The sequence below is a fragment of the Staurois parvus genome, unplaced genomic scaffold (assembly GCF_062004578.1).
Source record: "Staurois parvus isolate SC_StPar_1 unplaced genomic scaffold, SC_StPar_1.0 ptg000328l, whole genome shotgun sequence".
NCBI lineage: Eukaryota > Metazoa > Chordata > Amphibia > Anura > Ranidae > Staurois > Staurois parvus.
The window spans coordinates 3128808-3155043 of record NW_028318124.1 but is presented as its reverse complement, the minus strand read 5'-3'; the positions used below and the strand labels follow the sequence as shown (position 1 = coordinate 3155043).

Genomic DNA, 26236 nt, shown 5'->3' with positions numbered 1-26236 from the left:
CCTAATGTGCACACTGGGCAACATGCTAGGTAGTTTAGAGGCACAAAACCCACACCTGACACCCCTAGGAGCAGCTGTAAAAATGTCCAGTGTACATGAGACCTAACAAGGATTACTTCAGTGTTTACATTAATGTTCACAAAGTGCTCACTCAGGGCCCGTTCACACTACCTGCATTTTTCCTCATGGATAAACGCAGGTAACTACAATGACGCACAGAAAACAGTTCGCTCTGTGCCACGTTCAGACTATTTCAGTGCATTCCAGAGCTGTGTGATATTATGCAGCATGTTTGCATACTATCGCACCACTCTGCATGGTCCCGCATGGCACCGCACAGCAGTGCAGTGCTTCACACTTTATGCTCTTCACATAAAGTGATTAAAGATGAAACGTGCATCACACCATCCCCTGCTGCACAGCTCTGCAACTCAAAATGCTGGTGCCTGCTTCAGTTTAGCGTATAGGTAGCAGCATTTTGGGCTGTGAGCTAGTGTAAAAGGGCTGTGAAAGAACAGTATATTTCCCCTGCTGAACTTCAAACAAATGGCGAAATACACGGTTGAAGTACATAAATTTGAATGGTTTTCCTTGTTCTGGATATTAGAAGGTTGGGGGTACAGTATTTTTCCAATACACATTTTTGCATAGAATCAAATAAATACAAAAGTATTATGCTGTGCCCAGATAATAAGCTTAATATATAACAATAACTAATGTTAAAGATAAGTCGGCAGCTACCTCATAAATAATATACATGTAAAGTCAATGCAGTAGCAAAGGAGCACCTACTTTAAAGTTGAAATCAAAAACACCCAGGGATTAATCCCATGGGAGAGCAACATCACAATTAACCCCCAGAATTAATGGAAGGTCTGAAAGTGCTTTGTAGAAGCCACTCCAGAATGTATGAATCTGGATCACAGATGGATACATCAAGATTGAAATCCCATATGCATAGAAAAAGAGGCTCACAATAATTAAGTACTGCTTAAAAACGTTTTATTAAAATGTAAAGGTTACACTCACATAGGCAGGAAAAATGTGTTCGCATGACTTCCTTAAAATGCTATGATCTTCCACTCCGGCCACAAGTCACACTCCCATATCTCAAAAGTGTCAAAGCATGATGATGATAATGGGAACCCAACCTACTCATACAAGTTTTGTCTGAATGACTGCCTCAGGGGCAGCCCCTACAAAAATGAGATTATGATCTGAACCCTCTGTTTTTAGAGCAAGACAAGGATGGCTTTAACTTGAAATATATTTATGCAGCTGTTCTTAAAATTGTGGAAACCCCTTCAATCACCAGAAAATTGACGCAAAGGAATCTTCGGTTCATGTGGTGGAGTAGTGGTGGTAGTAGGAGGAGATTGCACTTTACAGAGTTGGGTGGAACATCTGAGCTTGTGTAGAATCCATTAGGTTGCCTTCCCCTTTAATTATACATCTCTTGATAATGTCAGGCCAGGAGTATAGGCAACAGGGCAATAGTTTAGATGTGCTGGTTATGCAGATAGTTCAGTAATAAATGCCACATTCAATGAGCAGAACTGTAGACAGAGCAGACTTGCTGATACTTGTGGTGCACCAATTGTGGATGTAGGTTGAACAGAAATATTACTGGTGCATAGCAGGAGCAAGTCAGGACAGCCAAGTTTTAACAGCGAGTCTGATAACACAGGAGGGTTAAGCAGAAGCATAGTCCAGACAAGCTGAGTCGCACACCTGTGGATCAAATACCAAAACAACAGTAAGGAGAGAGTAGGGTCAGATCAAGCTGGGTCATACATGGTATACACAGAGCAAATATAAGCTGAGTCAAGCAGGAGCACACGAGGTAGCATCCACTGTTACATGCACTGGTGGTGAGTAAAGATGGGTGTTTTAAATGTAAGCACTAACGGCTGGCCAATCACTGTCCTTTCCCAGGCAAGGGCTGTCTCAGGTGAGTTTTGCTCAGTCTTAACCCTAGGTTCTCATCTGTGCGGGTGGTGCCGCTGCGTATCCGCATGAAAATCCGTGCAGCCGCACCACCCGCACAGAGAAATGCGGACCCGCGGGCGGGTGCCATTAGTTTTAATGGCACGCCGCCCGCACTGTGAATCGCAACTGTACTGGTAACCAAGGTTCCCGTGTGGCTGCGTTTTCCAAAGAAGTGCAGGGACTTCTTTCCTGCATGTCACGGGCACGGGAGTCCATTCAAATGAATGAGCTCTCGTGCCCGTGCAAAACGCGGGCCGCATATATGTGAACCATAGGTAAAGGGACAGCTCAAATCATTTTACTGATATGTGATACCCATTTGTGCTGTTGTATCATGCTTCAGTTGTATATAGTTAGTCCATGTATGAAGGTAAAAAACTTTCTCTGCAGCAGCCCCCCCCCCCCCCCCCCCCCCCAATACTCAAGCCCCCTCTCAATCCAGAGATGTGCACTGGAGTCTCAGCTATTCTGGGACTCCCTCTCCTCATTGGCTGAGACAGAAATGGAAGCCATTGGCTCCCACCGCAGTCAGTCACAGCCAGTAAGCCAATGAGAAGGGGGGGGGGGGGCGTGCTGAGCCATGGCTCATGTGTGAATGGACACACGGATCAGCGGGTGCCCTCATAGCAAGCTGCTTGCTGTGGGGGCACCCGACAGGAGGAAGAAGCACCGGTGAGGGTCCTGAGAAGAAGGGGATCAGGGCTGCTCTGTGCAAAACCACTGCACACAGCAAGGAAGTATAGCCACGTTTGTTATTTTTTCTTTAAAAAAAAAATAAGCCTTTAGAATCATCTTTCAAGGTCATCAGGGAGGATGAATGTGTTGTCTCACTCAATTGTGCTATAGTTTAAGAATTACCCCCCTGGAGCAAGTAATCTTGGGAGTAATAAAGAAATTGTTCAAGAACTGAAGACTGAACTAAACAAATGGGTTATCTCTGGTGAGACATTTGATGTATAAAAACATTTTTAGAGCAGCCTTAATCACTATGTTACATGATTAGGCTAAAATTGTTTTCTTTAAGTGAGGGGTACACCAAAATTTCGGTGGCAGAAACATTTCGGCTGAAAATACATCGGAAATAGGCACCGGTACAGGTGCTGAAAATAACCCCCTTGCCATCCGGTGGTTCTCAGCCTTACCTGAGAACCCATTCAGTGATACCGGCTCTAGGCAGATCGTCATCATGAATCCCTAACGGCAAGCTCTGGAGATTTAGGGATAGGGATCAACAGCTGAAATCTAAGGTTAATAAGATCGAAAACTTCTGACTAAAAACCATTAACTCTAGAAAATTCCCAAAACATATGAAAGTACGAGCCTAAATGAATCTGGCAATGAGGGCAGTTTGGGTCCCTGTCCCGCTACATTTTGTGTAGTCTCATAGGGATGGTAGTATATGTGATTTAGGAATTTAGTTTTGATTAGTTTATCCCTAGAGTAGATCACCAGTTTAGCATTGTTCAAGACAGTCCTCCCTTGGGTAGCTATTTACTCGACGTAACATTTTGGGGTGTATATTGTGATTTTTTTTTTTTTTTCATTCATTAAAGTTTTTCTTTTTTTCCAAAAAATTGCACTTGAAAAATATTTGTTTTTTAAAAATTGTCCATTTCGGTTTTCGGCCAAGTGCATCCTGAAGCTTCTGCACCAGAATTTTCATTTCGGTGCACTACTACTTTAAACCAGGTTACATAGGGTCACTATAGGAGGAAGTAATACTCGCTTTAATAGCGGTAAAGGGGTTTCTCTTGAGGGCCAGTTCCTTTCTGATTCACATGCGGTGTGATTTCAAGCCTATTCATTTTGAATGGACTCAAATTGCATGGCACGTGCCAAAAGTAGTGCATGCAGTACTTTAAAATGCACTGTAACCATATCTCATGGTACAGAAGAATCATGCTATCCAGTTTGGGCAAACACACTGTGTTTGCGAACTGCATTTGGGGTGTCGTTAAACTTTTATTGACATGCACTGCAGATTGCAAGAGCAGTGCGTTTTTGCATGCGGGTTGAATTGCACAGGATTGCACAGTAGGTTCCTGTGCGAATTTATTGTGGGCATGTTGTGAACAGGAACTAAAGGAGGTTGCCAGTCAAGTGATTAGTTGTGAGGCTAAGTAGAAACTGGAAAATAATCCCTTCTGTGTGGGTAGAGCTGAAATCCTACCTTCTCTTACAGTCTTGTACAGTTGTACTTGTGTTTCCGGTACTGGAAATGCTTAGTCTGTTGCACACTGTGAGCTTTGTAGTGTGCATTATAAGCTGCAGTGGTTCATGTAGCACCTGCTTTATTTTCTGGCAGGAAGACATCCAGCACCATATAGCTCTTCCCTCACTGGCCTTGTTCCAGGTGCTCCCTTTTAATATTTTGGATTTCAGGTATTGTTTTATATATTCCTTATACAAATGCAGCATACCTAGAAATGCCCACTCATCAAGGAATTTTGATTTATACATAACTTCTCCCATATGCCAACCCAGTTCTTGCATTGGGGCTAAGGGTTCTTAAGAATTCTGTGGCAGGGTGCAGTGATGTTTTCAAGAAGCTATGTACAGCACCTTGCAGGCCCTTTCCACAAGGCATATTCTGACACCCAGGGCAGATCATTTGTTACACCCTCCTGCTCTGCATAACAACAATTTTGTGTAGTAATCACTAAATAAAATAATAGAAAAGAAACACATTAAAAATTGTGGTGTCCCCAAACATTAGTGGTCATTGTAGAAGTGCCCCATTGCATTATTGTTCAGCCTAGGTAGATCAGTTCACCATTGATCATTGCTCAGGGAATCCCTCATCAAATTCTTTGTATATCTAAGGATCTCGCTGCTCTGGTAACTGCATTAGCATGTGGATATTGTAGGGTTAGAAAAAAAATCTTCTACAATGGATATAAAAAGTCTACACACCCCTGTTAAAATGTCTGGTTTCTGTGATGTAAAAAAAAAAGACAAATAATTTCAGAACTTTTTCCACCTTTTTAATGTGACCTATAAACTGTACAACTCAGTTGAACAACAAACTGAAATCTTTTAGGTGGACAGAAGTAAAAATAACTAAAATAATATGGTTGTATAAGTATGCACACCCTTAAACTAATACTTTGTTGAAGCACCTTTTGATTTTATTACAGCACTTGGTCTTTTTGGGTATGAGTCTATCAGCATGGCAAATCTTGACTTGGCAATATTTGCCCACTCTTCCTTGCAAGAACACTCCAAATCTGTCAGATTGCGAGGGCATCACCTGTGCACAGCCCTCTTCAGATCACGCCACAGATTTGCGATCGGATTCAGGTCTGGGCTCTGGCTGGGCCATTCCAAAACTAATCCTTTTCTGGTGAAGCCATTCCTTTGTTGATTTGGATGTATGCTTTGGGTCATTTTCATGCTGAAAGATGAAGTTCCTCTTCATGTTCAGCCTTCTAGCAGAAGCCTGAAGGTTTTGTGCCAATATTGACTGGTATTTGTAAATGTTCATAATTCCCTCTACCTTGACTAAGGCCCCAGTTCCAGCTGAAGAAAAACAGCCCCAAAGCATGATGCTGCCACCACGATTAACTGTGGGTATGGTGTTCTTTTGGTGATGTGGAGTGTTGTTTTTGTGCCAGTCATATCTTTTGGAATTATGGCCAAAAAGTTCAACCTTTGTTTCATCAGACCATAACATATTTTCCCACATGCTTTTGGGAGACTTCAGATATGTTTTTGCTAGATTTAGCCAGGCTTGGATGGTTTTTTTTTGTTGTAAGAAAAGGCTTCTGTCTTGACACGCTACCCCATAGCCCAGACATATGAAGAATACGGGAGATTGTTGTCACATGTATCACACAGCCAGTACTTGCCAGATATTCCTGCATTTTCAATTGAGTTGTACAGTTTATGTGGAAAAAAATCTGAAATTATTTCTTTGTCTTCTTTTTTTTTTTTAAACACAGAAACTGGACATTTTAACACGAGTGGGTGGACTTTTTATATCCACTGTAATATTGATAGTAAACCTTCCTGGGATAAATCCATTTTTATCCCCAGCAATCGGGCAATTAACATGACTGATATGGAGTGCTAAAACGTTTGCCAGTATTTTCACATATTTTCTTCACTGAAAAGTTTGGAAACCAAGTGTTAATTTTGTGTTTCATCAGAATTGTACGACAAGTGATGAGGAAGGGGTCATTGTTGGACCATGGTACTGTAAGAATCGAGGCAGATGCAATTTCCAGGAAAAATTGTCGGTGGATAAAAGCATTGTCAATGCGTAAGTGTGTTGAGGTTTAAAGAAATTTGTAAAGTCTTTCAAGAGATTAAAAACTCTGCAGATATCAACTAAGTTGTGGTCAAGGATTTGGTTAAAGTTTTTGGTTGCTTGTAAGCAGTGTTCAGTGTAAGATGAGGACTTGATTCGTTTTAACATTAGTCGCCTTTAAAGTCTGTATTCGTGAACAAATGTTGGAAATGAAAGGAACTTGTTTAGTGTTGGGGGCAAAGTAGGGTAAAATTGTCACTTCACAATCTTGGACAGTATCTTCTAATTTTAAAGTAATTGTAATTTTTTTTTGTAAAAAATAAATGTCATGCTTACCTGCTCAGCGCAATGTTTTTGCACAAAGCAGCCCCAATACTTCTCTTCTGGGGTCCCATGCCTGCGCTTCTGGCTCCACCTCTCTGACGAGTGCCCCAATAGGACGCTGCTTCCTAAGGGGGCACTCGTGTAGGCTCAAGCTACTCTGCCTGCATCTATAGACACAGTATGGGCTCAGCCTTGCTCCCCTCCCCACTCCCTTGTCTAAGGATTTGATTAACATCAATGGGAGCCAACAGCTCCCACTTCTATCAATCTGTCCTGTGAGGAGGTAGAGAGCCGTTGCTTTCATTCATAGCGTTGGATCGAGATCAGGCTCAGGTAAGTAAGTAAGGGTGTGCTGGGAGGGATGCTGTGGCCCAGAAGGTTTGTTTGTTTGTTTTTTTTTATTTAAATGCAGAGAATGCATTAACGTTTTAAAATCTTAAGTCTTTAGAACCACTTTAATATTTGCCATCATGGATGTTTTGCGCACATGAAGGAGCAGTTTTTATTAGGGGAGCATTGGCAAAGTAAACGTTGAGGCTTTTTGCAGTCAAAGTAGAAAGACATAAAAAGGCATTACATTTGGATTTATAACACAAGTTACATTTCTCTTGCGTTCATTGACGAACACAGCCTTCTCTTCTTTATTCATGACCAAACAGGGTTTTATAGCCCCACCTACAGGAGTTGGGGCACTAGGCAGAAAAAAAACTCAGCATCTCCTATGGGCAGCCCTCTCTGGGATATAAAACCCCCTCTCTGCTGTCTGCTGGGACTTGTGGTCCTATAGCTTTTTTTTGTTTTCTTTTTTTCTGGGAATCTTTTCCTGCAGAGCTCTTTTATCAACAGTCAGGCTGGGTGACAGACTGGATAATCTAGATCCAGAGGTCACCCCAGTCTGACCAGCGATTGCGCACTGACTGCTAGCTCTGCACCCCATCCTGGACCGGGACACATATGACTGGGCGCCTATTGTCAGTGTTGCCCAGGCCGACAGCTTCCTCCCCCCCCCCCCACTTTGGTGGAGAGGAGGATCTGTTATGGGATATTTACCCTACACACTGCAGCTGGATTGGTAGGTAGAACTGTGTTGCAAGGGTCAGGTAATCCTCCCTGGGCTCCCTTTGAATCAAGTGGCCCCCTGGTCTCTGCTAGAGGAGATCCATTAGTGTCTTGGAGCCCTTGTCTGTTGGCCTTTTCCCTTTCCCTGGATCGCGTGGACTAGACACTATGGGGACCTGAAGAGCACCTGGGGGCTGTGTTTCAGTTCCCACTTGCTTCATTGGAAGAGGGAGGGTTCTGGATCCTCTTGGCCGCCCTGTGTTTCAGCGCCTGGCTCCCAACCCCCCAAGTATCCACACCAAGCAGTTGGGCTGTGTCACGATCGCACGGTCGCCGCCACCAACATGCGACAATCGCACGACCGCGACTAACAATAATACGTCACGCCCGCGGCGTCGGACCCCAGACCTTCTCGCCAAACTCGTGACCAAAGGACCGGCCGATCTAAAACCGCAGTGTGACGCGCGTAACAATGCCACACCCAGCTGCACCCTGCACAGCGATTGTCCAGCTAATGGGCTACAATCGGTGCCTGCAGCCTGAATGCGCTTGTTACTGGGTCGGGTTAATTACGCAACTAACCCTCTACTGCCACCACCTCTTTTGTCGGAGACTGGGAAACTCCCGTTATCAAATATACACTATAATGATTGAAAAGTCGCCTGTCCAATACGGTCACCGCAGGCCGATTGGGCAGAGGATTAAACAAACACAGTAGCGTCTCTTCAAAGGCAGGAATTCGTGAATTGCAAGTAAGCGCTTAGAAACCGTTTGACTCTTTTAGTAATAAATCTTTCTTTCTGAAAGTGTTAAACAGATGCAATAAAATATTTACAAAGATGTCATGAAAATATATATGCATATAAAGGTACAGCAAAGAGATAATAGGAAGGAAGTTAAAGAGTTAAGTTACTTGCCAATATGCCTTGGTTTGTAAGCAGATCCAAGTGCAGAGCAGGAAGGGTCTTTGATCTCCTCTGTTATGATGTTAAACTCAGGAGATGTGTGTTAAGCTTATCTCCAGGCTTGCAACCTGTCCTTTTTAAAATCCCTCTGGGGGGGGGGGCTCTGAGTCTGCCCAATAAAATATTTTGGGCAGGAGGTCAGTGGACTCTCAATTAAAACTAACGGCTTCATACTCCATGATATGAAACATAGGTGACAGCTGACCTGAGGAATATTCAGATAACTGCTGGTCAGTTTTATGAGGTTCCAACTTCTTTCAAGTCCGGGGGAGAAGCTGCCTTATCTGTTTTATGATGGGTGAGAAAGGTTACACTTTCGCAGACTGCTGGCACCAAACCAAGGATGCCTTCACCTGTGTTGACCCCCCACCATCTGTCACTCAGGAGATAACGTTTGCCTCTCAGGAAGGGAGGGGGTAGGGAATGAGGGCTGAGGAATACTTCCACTAAAAAGAAAAGAGGGGAACTCCGCGTCCAACTCTGATGGGCTAGTTTGCTACAGACTGCTCACAAAATTTAAGCTGAGGCTTTGCGGCCTATCCGAGCACAACCTCCCTCCTTCTACATTACTCCTCCCTCGTCATGTCCCTGTGCAGGGGGCGGCTATGCTGTATCCCGGTGCCCTTCTCTTGTTGCTGGGGGGTGGGGCGCAACTGGTGGTCACTCCAGTAGGTCGGTGCCACCATCTTTACTAGTGGCATACTTTCCCTTCACAGGGACTGAACAGATGGCGCAGTCAGCTGCGGCTGGAAACATCGGTGTGACCTGCAGATTGCAGGATCTAATCCCGGATGGCTCTGCTCACTCTGCCTGCCAAATACACTGTTATTTTGACGCTAGAGGGGAGCTTGGGGTTCTTTTCTCTGGTGCCTCCTTCTCTGTGGGCTGTGACATGCTGGTGGTGAACAGGGTGGTGACCCTCCTCTATGGTGGTGGGCTGACACCCTCTTTGCACCACTCGGGTCTGGCCTTTGTAGCCACACATGGCCTGGGTTTTTGTGGCGTCAGCTGTATTCTATCCAGGTGCTGTTTCATGCGCCAATGCCAAAGGGGGAGCTGTTATGTTCCATGCGTGGCAGGCACATGTATAGTTTTCCTACCTGTTTGTACTGAAGGAAGTGAGGGGGCCTTGGCTGGCGGCCTCCTTGCCAGGGCCTTGGCCAGCAGCCCTCTTTGAGCGGTCTCGGCCAATGGCTACCCTTGCAGGGCTTTAGCTGGCAGCCTCCGTCATGGAGGCCTTAGCCGGCAGCCTCCTTTTGGAGGCATCATTTGGTGGCCTCATTGGCATGACCCTGACCTGTGGCTCTCCCTCTGAGCCCACAGACAGGCACTTCTTGGCGTGCAGGCTTGTTTACCAAGGGGATGTTTTCTTTGTGGGTTTGTAGACCCTTGGACATTGTGGCTTTCCAAAGGATAGGCCCTGTATTGCGTTGTCAGGCAATGCACTGACGCTTTTCATTCCAGTCAGACTAGTTCCAACTTTCGAGGCCCCTGTGCTTGGGGGCCAGGCACTCCTGGATTCATGTATCCAACTTGCTCGCAAATGAGTCGTCATGAGGGTTTTCCCCACCTCACCCGTTTCATGCGTAAGAGGTTGTCCTTGCTGGTTCTCAGGCCATGGACCTCCTTTATTCCTGACGAGTTGGTCCGAAAAATGTTTTTTCTGGATCGCCAGGTAATGTTTGTTCCTGTACCTGGGCCACACTGGTTTGGATGGTTTTACTCCCAATTTGTTCCTGTCCCAAAATCAGAAAGGGTTTGCTTGATCCTAGATCTGAAGGCCCTGAGTTGTTCATGATGGTTCAAAGGATCAAGCTGAAATCCATTTGTTCGTGATGGCTTCTCTTTACCGTGGGAGTTTTCAAACCCTGGGGTTTCTCCGAGGTTCCGGCTCCAGTTCTAGCATTGTTGAGCCCACAGGATTGTTGTGATTGGTTATTGGATTGCCTGCCCGGTCTCGATGGTGATTGCCATGTGTTCCCTACAGACTTCGGGTGCATCCTGAACTTCAGGAAGTGTGTGTTGACCCCATCAAAGTGCTTGGAGTGTCTGGGGCTGATCCTCGATTCAGTGCAGGCCAAGGTGTTCCTCCTGCCGGACGAACGGCAGAAGCACTAGTCAGCGGTATGGCAGCTCTTGGCTTACTAGTGACCCTCCCTGCATTTTTGCATTCAGGTTTTGGGCATGATTTTGGCTACCTTTTTGAGGAGGTTCATTGTGCCTGGTTCCATGAGAGAACACTACGAATCGTAATCTATCAAAATGGACCCTGTCTTCCACTGCACTGAACATTCATATTCACCTGGGATGGTTGACAAAGGCCTCGGGTGTCTGCGGTCTCCGGTTGTACGAAACAGCAAGTTTCAATGGTCACGGCGGTTGCCAGCCTGTCGGACTGGGGAGGAGTCCGGGATCAGATTCGCTGGTCTCTGGAGGAAGCTCGACTGCCCATCAATGTCCTGGCGCTTCGGGCGATCAAGTTGTCACTGACAAGCTGGACAAATCGCCTTTGAGTCTGCCGATCCAGATCCACTTGGACAACGCTCTGAGGTGGTGTATGTCAATTATCAGGGGGGGGTTGCACGAGAGGGGCAACAGCACCACTGCAGGCTTCTCACATGCTGAGTAGGGTATAAAGGTTCATTCTGGCTCTTCACCTTACATATTCCGGGGTGTCAAAAACTGGAATGCGGATTATCTCAGCTGTCAGACGCTGGATCAGGGAGTGTGGTCCCTGCACCTAGAGGTGTTCCATCAGCTCTTCTTTCGCTGAGGGACGCCGTATATGGATCTTCTGGCTTCCTGCCTCAACCAGAAGGTGCCGCGGTTTGTGGCAAGATCATTAGATCCTCTGGTGGACGTGATGGATGTGTTAGTGGCTCCGTGGGAGCAGTATGATTTCATCTACGTATTTTCACCCTTCTGACTGATTCCTCGTCTGCTATGCAGCATCGAGGCCAAAAGGATCCTGGTAATCCTGCTAGTTCCAGACTGGCCTCACCATCCATGGTATGCCGATGTGGCATGGTTGGTGGTGGAGACTCTCTGGTGGGTGCCTCTTCGGGAGGATCTTCTATTTCCAGTGCCAGTGTTCCACCCGGTTTCTACTGTCGCTGGCCTACACAACATGGCTCTTGAGAGTCAGGTTCTGAAGGACAGGGGATTGTCTAGCTCTTTTTTTTTTTTCTAACTATGTTGTAGGTTAGCATGTCTACCTCCTAGAATATTTATCATTGCAATTGAAAAGCTTATATCGTTTGGTGTGAAGCTCTGGGGTCCTACCGTCGCTCATTCTCGCTAGTGTTGGCCTTCCTTCAATGTGGCATGGATCAAAAGCTTGCCCTGAGCATGATCAAGTGTCAAGTCTCTGCGCTGGCTGCTTTCTTTTAGTGTTCCTTGGCCACGCATTCCCTGGTTTGCACCTTCATTCAGGGGGTTAGTCATGTGGTGCCCACTGTGCACTCTCTGTTGCCATTGTGCTACTTGAAGTTGTTGCTGTCAGCTCTTCTGAAGCCTCTTTTTAAGAGCAATGGGGATATTCCTTTACCTACACTTTCACAGAAAGTTGCCTTCCTGGTCTCTATCGATTTGGCTTGGAAGGTGTTGGTTGGTGGCTTTGTCCTGTATATGGGTTTAGACAAGGACAAGTTGGTGCTTCAACCTCCCCCTTCTTTTTTTCCAAAGGCAGTGTTGGTTCTTCACTTGCATGAGGGCATTGTCCGGTCTGAAGACAGGTTTAGCATTCCCTTCTGCCACTATTTCTCATTGGATTTGACAGACGGTTGCACAGGCGTGTGCCATTAAGGAGCAGGAACCTCCCTTCCCTGTTACAGCGCTCTCCTCCTGGGTAGTTGACACCGCCTGGGCCTTCCGTCATCAAGCGTCTGTTTCCATAGTTTCAAGGCGGCGACCGGGTTGTCTGTGCACACATTTGCTAAGTTCTATAAGTTAATGTGTCGGCATCTTCTGATGCTAGTTTGGCCACAAAGGTTTGCAGGCGGCTGTTAGGATTTTGGCTATTCCTTGGGGTGGTTCGAAGTGTTGGCGTGTTACCCTGGTTTTTTTTCTCCATTACTTAGTTTGCCGACCCCTCATTTTGGCACTGCTTGGGGACATCCCTGTTTAGTCATGAATAAAGAAGAGAAAGCTGTGTCCGTCAATGAACGTAAGAGAACACGGGATTTTTTGTTACCGTAAAATCCCTTTCTCTTGAGTTTCTCCTTGACACTGCTTGTGACTGACTGGAGTCCTATAGTAGAGGGGGTTTTATATCACAGAGAGGACTGCCCATAGGAGGTGCTTTTTTTTTTTTTTTTTTTCCCCTGCCTAGTGACTCCTGTAGGTGGGGCTATAAAACCCTGTTTGGTCATGAATAAAGAAGGCTGTGTCTGTCAAACAGGGTATTATGGCTCCACCTACAGAAGTAGGACACTAGGCAGAAAAAAAAAAACTCGGCACCTACTATGGGCAGTTCTCTCTGGGATATAAAACCCCCTCTCTGTTTGTTTTTTAAATATTTTTTACAGTTTTATTTTTCACTTTTATTGCTGTCACATGGAATGTAAAATATCCCTTGTGACCGTAATAGGCCTGTAACAGGTACTCTTTATGGAGAGATCTGGGGTCAATAGGACCTTTTTTAAAGGTATTTGATCACACCAAGATCAGTGTGAGCAAATACTTTTCATTTTTAATAATGGCATTGTTTACATACAGGAAACTGAACTTGATGTAAGAGTTCCTATATCATAGAAGCAATCAGAGCGATTCTGGTCTTTATTTGCCTCTATGATCAGCTGGGGGAAGTGATGGATGGTCAATAAGGTGTCCTCGTGGGATGGGACAACCAGTGGAAGGTGGCGGGACATCCCCTCCCGCTGCCTGTAAAAGTGATCCATTGCTTTTACAAAAGGGGTGGGCGGGGATTATGTGAGGAAAGCTTTTGGTGGGATCTCTGTTCCCTGTATGGTGGTCTCCCCCTGACTACTGGGCATCCCAAACCCCCCCCCTATAAAGCCTGAAAGTCCCACCAGGCACCATACATCCGGGTACATAGAAAACAGACTACAACGCGTAGCTTCCGCACTGGCATCTTACCTTACAGAAGGCTGCAGGCCTGAGGAGGAAGGGGTACACTGCCCGCGGTGACTTGTCAGGTGGGGGAGGAGCTCTGAGGACACTTCCTCCGGGAGCAGTGACTTCCCGGGAGGGTGAGAGCTTCGGAGAGAGTTCGTGGATAGGCCGCACGCTGCTCTGGGATGGGACAGCCCACGGAAGGAGGGGGCTCCTCTTAGAACCAACTGTTGGCTCTTAACCCTGATGCTTGCCTGCAGCAGGGCTGCACATAAAAAAAACTGTTGCCCGGCGCCCGGAACTGCATGTGTCAGGCGATTAGGAATCGCACATCCTTGTATTGAACACTCTTATTAAACGAGGTTAGGCTAATTACGAGTAAATTTTTAGGTGGGTGGTAAGTTTTGGTGTCTGCATGGCGGTTCCAGGGAGAAAATGTTGGCAGAGACAAAATAGGGGGGGTTGCAAATATAAAGAACAAACAAAAAAACACTAGGAAAGGGAGACAGGAGTAGAGTCAAGAGAAATTCTGCTAAGCACTTTAAAAAGATGGAATAATTTTGTATACATAAGTAAAAGGATTGGTAATTGGTTTCCATTGCTGTGAACAGGGCGAGAGTGGTCTTTAGGAGGTCAAAAGAGCCCGTAATCCCTGTTCCTGCTACGGCCAATCCACGTGTAGGTTATGCTGTACATTGAGGCATGAGATGAGAGAGAGCTGTTCAGCTGATCTCTAGAAGGATAATTTTAGGATCCCCTGTAGCAAAGATGCATTAGGTTTATGTAAATGTGCCCCTTATTTCAGTACTTGTACTGCGGGCGGTTAGCATGTACAGGTGGAGTGACGTACTCATATTTTATTTTGACTGTACTGACACTGGGGCATGCAGTGCGCCCTTCCCCGCAACCGATGTGTCCACCGGAATGCAGATTCCAATAATCGGGACCCGGTGATCATGCATGTGCTATGCGATCACAATGTCAACAAAGCTGTTATGAATGAATTTCACCGCCACACTGGTCTTGTCATATGATGCTGTACTGCATTTGTAACTGTATGCACTAGACAACTACCCACCCGCAGCTCTGGGCAAAGTGACATACCTGTACATCGTGATTCATTTTGTGGGAGCAGTTCATCAGCGGGTCTTGGCCAATGATTTTTGCCCAGGACTCTGCTGATCTGCAGCGAATCGAGAAGATGTTTCTTCTCTACCTGGGCCCTTTTCAGTCCAGAGAGAGAAGAGAAAACATCATTCAGTGAGTAAAAGCACTACATTTTAAACACACGTTAGTTTAGCACATTTAACCCTTTGATCACCTCTATTAATTGTTTGGTCACCCCTGTCACTCAGCCAGCACCATTAGTACAGTGTCAGTATATAGAATTTATCACTGTATTACTGCGTTTAGCGACATCAGATAGCATTAGGGTCAGTTAGTTCCCCTCCCAGCCAGGGTCAGCTAACGTTAGATTGTCGGCACACCATTGCACTCGTGCTATAGGTCGCTGATCACCGCCAGTACTAGTATAGTGTTTTTGTATGTATTGATCACGAACAGAACTATACTAGTGCCTCCTTTTTGTATAGTGTTCTCAAAAATGCAGTGTTAGTAGGATCAGCCCTGCTCCCAGTCAGCACTAGCTTTTAGTCCCTCTGGTCCCCCCACCAAGAAGTGCAATTTGTGATCGCTATCGCCAATGATTAGCCGCTGGATTACTTTTGCAGCTCCCAAACAACCCCCACCCGGGCTGCCTTTCACGCCTTTCCCGGACTCTACCTTCCCACCGGGGAACCCAAGAATGCTACGGTGGTTCAGCCTGCTCTCCATAGAGCTGATCAAAGACCAGAATGACTGCAATCATTTCTATGGTCTAAGAAACTGGAAGCTGCAAGCAATTCATCATTTTGGTTTCGCCGTATATAAACAGTTGCATTTTTAAATTGGGAAGGAATATGACCACACAGATCTTGGTGTGATCAGATGCTTTAAGGGCAGAGGAGATATCTAGAGTGTAATAGACCAAGCCATTATTTTTTTTTATACTTGTTATAAATCCTCCTGCGCTTCTATGGACCCCACCCCCCTACCTTTCAGCTGCTTACACTCAGACTGATACCAAAACAGTGCACAAATGAATATTAAACTAGTGTAGCGCTAGTAAACTAAATCATAAAAAGCATATTCGAATCAATCTTTATGTGAATAGTGAAACTAAAATATATAGACCTTGTGATAGATCTCACAGTGCCCTAATCCTCTTAGTGCCTTACACACGTGCCACTTAATTCATAAACCATATTTATAAAACATATATCGTGGTAGTGCTATTTCATATTTTACTACTAAACATATATTTTGTGATAGTGCCACTTCAAAAACATGTACCATGTGATCGTGCCACTTCAATTTAAACTAATCCATAGTCCAATGTTCAAATAATAAAAAATATAAAGCAATATAATTCAGGTGATGCTTATATACACATGCAGTGTGTCATTAGTGCCACTCGTGTAAACACACTCTTCCACTCCAGCTGCAGTGCCTCCTCACCTCCTTTCAGCGACCCCCCCTAAGGGCCTACAAGCCTTTAGGATCACCCTGGATTCTCAACAATCCTGGTTGGTAACTCTCAGGCTGTCCTCCTATTTGGCCTCCTCCACACCTTCACCTTTATAACTTATAGGGTCCTCTACAACGATCCTCTGCAAATTCTCACTCACATGATAGTGAGCCAAAAAAGAGATCTCTTCCTGACATCAGCAGGCAGGGCGAGAGAGGTGGCCTGGGCCGGCATATCTCCGGGATTCCATGGATAAAATCAGGAGACGGTGCAGAAGGTAAGATCTCTCCATGGACAACTGACAGCCGAGTAAAACCACGGGAAATACACCGCTTCCCGCTAACAGGAGGATGAGAGCTGCCGAGAGAGTGTGGAGCTGAAGCCCGGGACACCGAGACACACCTCCAATGATACCAATAGAACCGCAAAATTTTCTTATTTATGGGTTTTTCTTATCGGGACCGAACACAGAGGTCCCGTACAGCGATCGGTGTTCTGCTGTGTCTGTGTCACCCGCTCCTGCACTGCTCCCGTCCGGCCATTTATGTACATGTGCCTGGACGGGAAGTGGTTAAATCAACTTTCGTCATAAATTTAGGCCAAAATGTAAATGTAAAAAAATTACCAATACGTGTAAATTAATTGGTTTACGTGAAAGTTATAGCGTTTACAAATGGCGGAAAAGATACTGGGATTTTTAGTTTTTTTTTATACTAATAATGGCGGCGATCAGCGAATTATGGCGGCGATCAGGGACTTATGGCAGCGACCTATGGCGGGACTGCGGCGGACATTCTGACATTGGGGGGTACTGACTTGGGGTCACTGACATCCCCAAAAACACTTATACAGTGATCAGTGCAAAAAAAAAAAAACTGACACTGTACTAATGGCAATGAGGAGGAAGGGGTTAACTTTATTTTGCAGGGAAGGGTTATAGGAGTGAGGGAGTGAGGGGAGTGTTTTACTAGGGGGCCGGGGGGTGTACTGGAAGGGACAAGGCTGATCGAGAAAGTGAAACTATTCATTCTCGATCAGCTCATCCTCGAGCTGACAGGGAAGTGACAGACAGCACAGCTACTGCAGCTGTGCTGTCTGTCCCTGTTTGCCGCCGATCGCTGGGACATAGCCGCTAAGGAGCAGCTGTGACCCGGCGACTGACATCTGCAGCGGTGAACCGCGGGACAGATAGAGCGGCGGCGCGCCTCGCGCGCGCCCCCTATTTGTTTACAAAACACACGTTTTAAAACGTGGTTTTGCCTGCGAGTGCCTCCCTGCCGCCGTATATGTACAGTGGCTGGGCGGCATGTAGTTAAGTTGCATTACTGAAATAAATTAACTTTTGCACGATATTCTAATTTTTTGAGTTTCACCTGTATAACTATAGCTTGAATATGTTTTGGTAAATACCTGAAGAAAACTAAAATTGTGCTTGTGTCCAAATATATATGGATCTAACTGTATATATGGACATTGGCGGTGTTTTTAATCTCATTTAACCATTTGTCCTCCAGAGGATTTACCCCCTTCCTGACCAGGCCATTTTTTGTGTTACGGCGCTGCCTTACTTTAACTGAAAATTGCGCTGCACCCAGATGAAATTTACGTCCTTTCTTTTACCACAAATTGAGCTTTCTTTTAGTGGTATTTGATTGCCTGTGCGGTCTTTATTTTTGCACTATAAGAAAAAGATTTTTGAGAAAAAAATAATATTTTTGACTTTTTGCTATTAAACAAGTCCAGTAAAAAAATTTAAAAACTCGAATTTCGGCATAAATTGAGGACAAAATGTATTCTGCTACATGTCTTTGCTAAAAAAAAAAAAATCCCAGTACATGCAAATTAATTGGTTTATGTGAAAGTTATAGCGTTTACAAATGGCGGTATAGATACTGGAATTTAACATTTTTAAAATTTTTACTAGTAATGGCGGCTATCAGCGACTTATAGCGGGATGGGCATTCTGAGACTGGGGGGAACTGACTTGATGTCACTGACATCCCCAGTGACACCAATACAGTGATCAGTGCTAATAAAAAGCACTGACACTGTACTAATGGCACTGGGCAGGAAGGGGTTAACATGTGGGGCGATCAAAGGGTTAACTGTATACTAGGGGCTGTGTCAGTGTGATTCATTAAATCAACTTTCGTCATAAATTTAGGCCAAAATGTAAATGTAAAAAAATTACCAATACGTGTAAATTAATTGGTTTACGTGAAAGTTATAGCGTTTACAAATGGCGGTATAGATACTGGGAATTTTATTTTTCTTTCTAGTAATGGCGGCGATCAGCGACTTTTAGCAGGACTGCGGCAGGCATTCTGACACTGGGGGGGGGGGGGGGAGACTAACTTGGTGTCACTGACATCCCCAGTGACACCAATACAGTGATCAGCGCTAAAAAAACAGCACTGTACAAATGACACTGGGCAGGAAGGGGCTAATGTGAGGGGCAATCAAAGGGTTAACTGTGTGTAGGGAGTGTGTTACTAGGGGGCGGGTGTGGGGGGGGTGTTTCACTGTAAGCACACTGATTGAGATTGCTGTGCTATGCACAGCCATCCCGAGAAGTGTGCCCAAGCTGACCGGGAGACAAAAACACAACAAAACAGTCTTCCTCCCCGTCGGTGATTGTCGGTAATCACCAGGCATGCGTGATATCAGTATATCTGCTATGCGGCAGCAGGTAAGCAGTTAAAGCACCCCTGGCCCCCATGATACCCCCCGGGATCATGCAAAGGCGAGCGTGTGCATCCGTCTCGTGGTGGTATGTAAACCGTGACTGCACCATGCATGTAAGGTATCACCACAAACATCAGATTAACGGCAGTAATTCTAGCACTAGACCTCTGTAAATCTAAAGTGGTAACCTGTAAAGGCATTTAAAGCGTTGCCTATGGATATTAAAAAGTTTTGTAGTTTGTCACCAGTTTTATAGCATGTCATGTTTGGTATCTGTTTACTTGGTGTAACTTAATCTTTTTTATTTTACCAAACAATTGGCCAATATATTGTGTTTCTGTGCAGTAAAATTAATAAAGTATATTTTTTGCAAAAAAAATTGTTGAAAAAATTGCTGTGTGAAAAAATTGCAATACCCACCATTTTATTCTCTGTCACCTCTGCTTTAAAAAATATATGTTTGCTAGTTCAATTTTCTAGCAAAAAAATACCGGTTCTCTTCTTTTTTTCTTTTTCTTTTTTTTTTTTTTCTTAAATGTAAACAAAAAGTGTCGAAAAGGCTTGGTCTTAGGTGGTTAAAAGAGTGGGTGACATAAAATGTTCATGTTGGGCATAAAATTTCAAGACAGTCAAGCACCCCCCAAATGACCCATTTTTTTGGAAAGTAGACACCCCAAGCTATTTGCTGAGTGGTATGGTGAGTATTTTGCAGATCTCATTTGCCACACGTTTTTGGAAAATGGAGAAAGAAAACACAAATGTTACATAGTTAAATTGGCTGAAAAAAGACAAGTCAGTTCAGTCATAGCAAAAAGTTATAATCCTATACCCACAGTTTATCCAGAGGAAGGCAAAAAAACTCAGCAAAGCATGATCCAATTTGCTCCTGCTGGGAAAAAAATTGCTTCCTGATCCCCCGAGAGGCAATCGGATATTCCCTGGATCAACTTTACCTATAAATGTTAGTATCCAGTTATATTCTGTGTATCTACGAAACAATCCAGACCTTTTTTTTTTTTTTTTTTTTTTTTAGCAATCCACTGAGCTGGCAAGAACCAACTCTTGAAGGAGTCTATTCCACATTTTCACAGCTCTCACTGTGAAGAAACCTTTCTGTGTTTGGAGATTAAATTTCTTTTCCTCCAGACATAGAGTGCCCCTTGTCCTCTGTGATGACCTACCCTAGCTACTCTAGGGAACTCCTAGATCCTTCTCCACCATTGATTCCCCCAGTTGTACACCCCCTCCTAGTATGTATGATGCATGCATATTCTTAGCCCCCAAGTGCATAACCTTACATTTATCAGCATTAAACCTCATTGGCCACATAGTTGACCAATTACACAGTACATTGAGGTCGGATTGTAAGTTGAAGACATCCTGTAAGGACGTCATTCCACTGCACAGCTTGGTGTCATCTGCAAAGACTGAAATTGTATTTGTAATCCGAGACCCTATATTGTTTATAAATATATTAAAAATTAATTTTTTCTTTACTTTTTTTTTTTTTTTTTCAAAACCTTGTGACAAAAAAAAATATGAGCAAAATACTCACCATGCCTCCTGTCAAATTCCTTGGGGTGTCTGCTTTCCAGAAAAGGGTAATTTGCAGGTGTTTGGACTATCCTGGCATTTCAGGGCCTCCGGAACCGTGATAGGTAATGAAGAAGTAACATAAGGAAATATACCCTTTTGAAAGCCTGAAGGTGGTCATTAAATATTGGGGGCCTGTACGTGGCTAGGCTGTTAAAATGTCTCTCACATGTGGTATCTCCATACTTAGGAGACGCAGCAGAATGTATTTTGGGGCATAATTCCACATATAGCCATGGCATGTGTGAGCAATATATCATTTAAGTGTCAACTTTGTGTAAATAAAATCTTCCATGGGCTCCTTGTGCCTTTCAGCAAATTCCTTGGAGTGTCTATTTTCCAAAAAGGGGTCATTTGGGGTTTTTTTTTTTTTTTTTTACTGCCCTGGCATTTTAGCGCCTCAAGAAATGTGATAGGCAGTCAGAAAGTAAAAGCTGCGTAAATTCTCCAATATCTTTACCATAGATTGTAGATACTATACCTTTCATACAAACTAATATACACTTATTGGGATTTTTTTTTGCCAAAGACATGTAAAAAAATACATTTTACCCTAAATTTATGAAGAAATTTTAATTGGATTTTTTTTTATAACCAAAAGTAGGAAATATCTTTTTTTTTTCAAAATGTTTGGTGTTTACTTTTATATCATGAAAAAAACCCCAGTGGTTAAAAGCATATACATTTTGTTTGGGTACAGCATTGCATGACTGCACGGTTACAAGTTAAAATAGCGCTGTGTCCATTAGCAAAAAACACCCTGGTCAGGAAGGGGGTAAAACTTTCTGAAGCAGAAGTGGTAAAGTCACTCCGTTCTTAAAAATAGGGCATTTCTTAATGCAATACCCACCACCTTTTTGACGTGGTACCGTATGGTTATTCTTTTCCACTTCTAGATGCCCTCAGTCTTTGGGTTGAATATGAGCATCTATATGGTACCCTGCACTGCCGTTATCAAATTAGCATTGCTTTCAGCATCATTAAGAACCGCGCAATGGTGTAGACAAGGCCCCTGCCCATCATGTGAAGGAGACCTCTGGAAAAAGTATAAGAAGTCAGGTTACTAGTTTGACTGACTGTGTGCTGTGTGGCAGAGCTGTGTAAATTTCAGGACCAGGTAGATGGAAATAGAAATTGTGCAACACAGTTCCCAACTATGTATTTAGCTGTTTGCTTGGAGTTCAGCTATAAATGTGACCTGTTTATCCAGCTTCTGGTTTATGAAGCCAAATGTTGAAAAGCAACATAATGAAGTTAATTGGATCACCTTTTTATTTTTCTACCAGATGACTGTTGTGCAGTACTGGCATATACTTTATGTGGGAAGGCATTTAAAATAAAAACGGTGGGTTTTTTTTTTTTTGGAATGCATTTTTTTTTTTTTTTTTTTAAACTAAATCCAGCATATATTGTGTGTCACATGAGAAGTCCACTTGACTTGAAATTAATGTATGTTTTTATTATGATGAAAATCTTGAAGGGAAAGTTTTATTTTTTGTTTTTAATTCCCTCAGGGAGAATCTCCCAAGTCGTTTCAAGTTTAAGGAATATTGTCCCATGGTGTTCAGAAATTTAAGAGAGAGGTTTGGGATCGATGATCAGGATTATCAGGTACATGGGTAGGAATATTAATGATTGTTTGCTTTTGGAAACTTCAGGTGAAACTCGAAAAATTAGAATATCGTGCAAAAGTTCATTTATTTCAGTAATGCAACTTAAAAGGTGAAACTAATATATGAGATAGACTCATTACATGCAAAGCAAGATAGTTCAAGCCGTGATTTGTCATAATTGTGATGATTATGGCTTACAGCTCATGAAAACCCCAAATCCACAATCTCAGAAAATTAGAATATTGTGAAAAGGTGCAATATTCTAGGCTCAAAGTGTCCCACTCTAATCAGCTAATTAAGCCATAGCACCTGCAAAGGGTTCCTGAGCCTTTAAATGGTCTCTCAGTCTGGTTTAGTAGGAATCACAATCATGGGAGAGACTGCTGATCTGACAATTGTGCAGAAAACCATCATTGACATTATAAGGAGGGAAAGCCTCAAAAGGTAATTGCAAAAGAAGTTTGATGTTCCTAAAGTGCTGTATCAAAGCACATTAATAGAAAGTTATGTGGAAGGGAAAAGTGTGGAAGAAAAAGGCACCCAAGCAGCAGGGATGACCGCAGCCTGGAGAGGATTGTCAGGAAAAGGCTTTTCAAAAGTGTTGGGGACTTTCACAAGGAGTGGACTGAGGCTGGAGTCAGTGCATCAAGAGCCGCAACCACACAGACAGATCCTGGACATGGGCTACAAATGTCGTATTCCTCTTGTCAAGCCGCTCCTGAACAACAAAGTCAGAAGCGTCTTACCTGGGCTAAAAAAAAAAACAGATCTGGTCTGTTGCTCAGTGGTCCAAAGTCCTCTTTTCTGATGAGTGCAACTTTTGCATCTCATTTGGAAACCAAGGACCCAGAGTATGGAGGAAGAATGGAGAGGCACACGCTGCAAGATGCTTGAAGTCCAGTGTGAAGTTTCCACAGTCTGTGTTGATTTGGGGAGCCATGTCAGCTGCTGGTGTTGGTCCACTGTGCTTCATTAAGTCCAGGGTCAACGCAGCCGTCTACCAGGAGATTTTGGAGCACTTCATGCTTCCTTCCGCAGACGAGCTTTATGGGAATGCTGACTTCATTTTCCAGCAGGACTTGGCACCTGCCCACACTGCCAAAAGTACCAACACCTGGTTCAATGACCGTGGGATTACTGTGCTTGATTGGCCAGCAAACTCGCCTGACCTTCTCTATGGGACATTGCCAAGAGAAAGATGAGACCGAACAATGCAGAAGAGCTGAAGGCTGCTATTGAAGCATCCTAGTCTTCCATAACACCTCAGCAGTGCCACAGGCTAATAGCTTCCATGCCACGCCGCATTGAGGCAGTAATTGCTGCAAAAGGGGCCCAAACCTTTTCAGAGGTCCGATATTGTTCTATGTACAATCCTTGTTTTATTCATTGCATGTAATATTCTAATTATCTGAGATTGTGGATTTGGGGTTTTCATGAGCTGTAAGCCATAATCATCACAATTATGACAAATCACGGCTTGAACTATCTTGCTTTGCATGTAATGAGTCTATTGCATATATTAGTTTTACCTTTTAAGTTGCATTACTGAAATAAATGAACTTTTGCACGATATTCTAATTTTTCGAGTTTCACCTGTATTTTGAAGTATGCATTCCCTTAATGCGTTATTTCTGGTTATTGCGTTCTCAGAACTCTTTGACCCGCAGTGCTCCTGTAAACAGTGAAAACCAGGGACGGTTTGGATCTCGATTTCTTACTACATTTGACCGGAGGTTTATTATAAAGACGATATCTGGTGAAGATGTTGCTGAGATGCACAATATTCTGAAGAAATACCACCAGGTAGATGCTTTTGTTAAATTTTCTTAACCCCTTTCTGCCAGGGCCTCCCGGCCCTTTAAGAGTTTCAGAAGCTGGGGGGCGGGGTTTAGGGATCATGTGACTGCCGTGACGGGTCATCACGGCGGTCACATGATCGGGAAAGGTCCCGTTCGAAAGATCACACCGGGACCTTTCCGTGAGTACCGAACATGTGCACGCTCTCAGCACATATGTTTTTTGTTTGTTAAATGTTATTTGTTAAATGTGCGACCGCTCGCCGTCTAGGCCCAGACGCCGGGAGGCCGCACATTTGTGTGCTGCCGGCGTGAAGAGGTTAAAATGAAGCTCTTTGTACCTGAAACAAGCAATCCTTTTTTAGGCTAGCTTAGGGGCCCTTTCACACGTCCGAGCTGATTGGATCGCCTATAAAATGGACAGGCAGGACACGCATTGTTCTCTATGGGGAGGTGGATGTAAACAACATGTCTGTTTACATCCGCCTGCATCCAATCCGCCAAAAATAGATGGATGGGAAATTCATCCCCCATCCGGCAATCGGATAACGGATGTAAATGGACAGGCAGTCTGTTTACATCCGACCACTGCATACAGAACAGCGGGCTGTGTCTGTGTCCTCTTTGCACAAACCATGGGGAGATTTGACCGCTATAATCCCACAGCTGGTCCTATTTAAAAAAAAAAAAAAAAAAAAAAAAAATTAATGACAGCCAAGTGGTGTTGAATTCGAGATGATTGCCAAATATGGCTTCTAGCAGCCAGCTAAAGGATGTTGCAACCTTGTGTATACACAAGTGATGGCTCTTTGACGGCTTTGAAGGCCACATTCTGGCTACCTCATTCTAGCTACGCACTGCTAGTGCATCACTTTGAAGCATTCTTGTGGCATGAGATAGTAATGGCACTTCGGCTTTGAACTAACTGACCCTCTGGCATTTAGTACATTGCAAAGATACACGGCTGTAAGCATCCTAAGTTCTATTTTTCTTGTGAATGTAAGATCCAGCTGCTCTTCTTTGTAAGCAGTATAGAGGAGCTGGAAAGCTCTTTGACACTGAGTTTTAATGGGATTCTTCAGGAGCTACAGCCTGTGATACACAATTTATCCTGTTTTTATCTTATTTATTAAATCAGTTATGTTCCGCATAATCTGATGCGCTCTCTTCTTTTTTTGGAATTTGTGAAGAAAAAAGTGGAGAAAAAATGGAGCGTATGCAGTGGTCCCCTTGACATTGAGATCTCAGAGCTGCTACAGCTCCATCCATTTTCTCCCTGCAACAGTAGAACATTGATATAGTGATATGTTGCTGCCTGACTGCAGCCAGCAATAGATCACTATTGCAGGTCTTTTCATAATTTCAGATACAAATTACCTCAGCCAAATTCTCAGTATTAAAAAAAACTTTATACTGTTTATTGCATAACTTTTCTATAGAACCACACCTCTGCTCGTATAATTAAAACACTATAATATCACCATTCAATACATATTAAAGATACACATGACTCATACACATGAAGAATGTGTGCTATATTTCTTTTGTGAGTGAGGTCCAGCTGCATCATGTCCTCCATTTGCAGGCAGTATAGAGGCGTTGGTGAGTTTTTGACACTATATTTTATTTTAATAAATAGCCTGAACAATCTGGTGTGAGCTCTCTTTAATCATATTTTAAAAGAAAAAAAACTAAAGGGGAAGCCGGGTATGCTTTTGGTCCCCTAAGGCTAGGTCTGTTTTGATTCAGCTCTGTAAGCTACATTTTGCACAGGCACAGCAGCCCATTCATTGGAATTCTGGAATCAGTGTGCACAGAAACAGTGCATGATTATTGGCACCCACACACACACACACCTTCATTTTTCTTATATGAGTGGTTGCGGCTGTGGGAACAGGTGCGGGAACCACCTGCACAGATGTGAACCTAGCCTTAATAGGTAAAGTAGGTTTTGGACTAGATGATAACTTACAGCAAGGTGTGAGAAGTGGGTTCTTAGTAACAGGCTTTCAGAATGGTTGTGTATCCGTTGGTATGCTAGACATTTTTAAATTGGACATAAAATAGTGACCTTTTTCTTATTTCTTTTATAACAGTTTATAGTGGAGTGCCATGGTAACACTCTGCTTCCTCAGTTTCTTGGCATGTACCGGCTAACAGTTGATGGGGTTGAGACCTACATGGTTGTCACAAGGAATGTGTTCAGCCACCGTCTTGGGGTTCACCGCAAATATGACTTAAAGGTATAGTGCCACTATTATAATTACTAACTCCTCTGTGCTGGAAGTATTGTGGCCCTCTAATTTTCCTTTTTACATTTTGTT

At 43.8% G+C, this 26236-nt stretch overlaps 1 protein-coding gene and 1 long non-coding RNA gene across 3 annotated transcripts in view; one reads left to right on the top strand and one right to left on the bottom strand.

The window, feature by feature from the left end:
• Positions 1 to 26236, top strand: part of PIP4K2B (phosphatidylinositol-5-phosphate 4-kinase type 2 beta) — a 196799-nt gene that overhangs the window by 32215 nt on the left and 138348 nt on the right. For both annotated transcript variants that reach the window (XR_016313649.1, XM_089683945.1), the window contains exons 3-5: positions 22018 to 22114; positions 23767 to 23919; positions 26009 to 26155. Coding sequence is in view for 1 of the 2 variants with exons in the window: in XM_089683945.1 (XP_089540071.1) it covers positions 22018 to 22114; positions 23767 to 23919; positions 26009 to 26155 (397 nt within the window). In the remaining variant the exon portion in view is untranslated. The remainder of the gene's footprint in view (positions 1 to 22017; positions 22115 to 23766; positions 23920 to 26008; positions 26156 to 26236) is intronic.
• On the bottom strand, positions 986 to 20610 carry LOC149457289 (uncharacterized). Its single transcript, XR_016313650.1, has 2 exons — positions 20466 to 20610; positions 986 to 1731 (listed from the first exon to the last, which is right to left on the bottom strand). It is a non-coding gene; the product is annotated as an uncharacterized LOC149457289 (long non-coding RNA).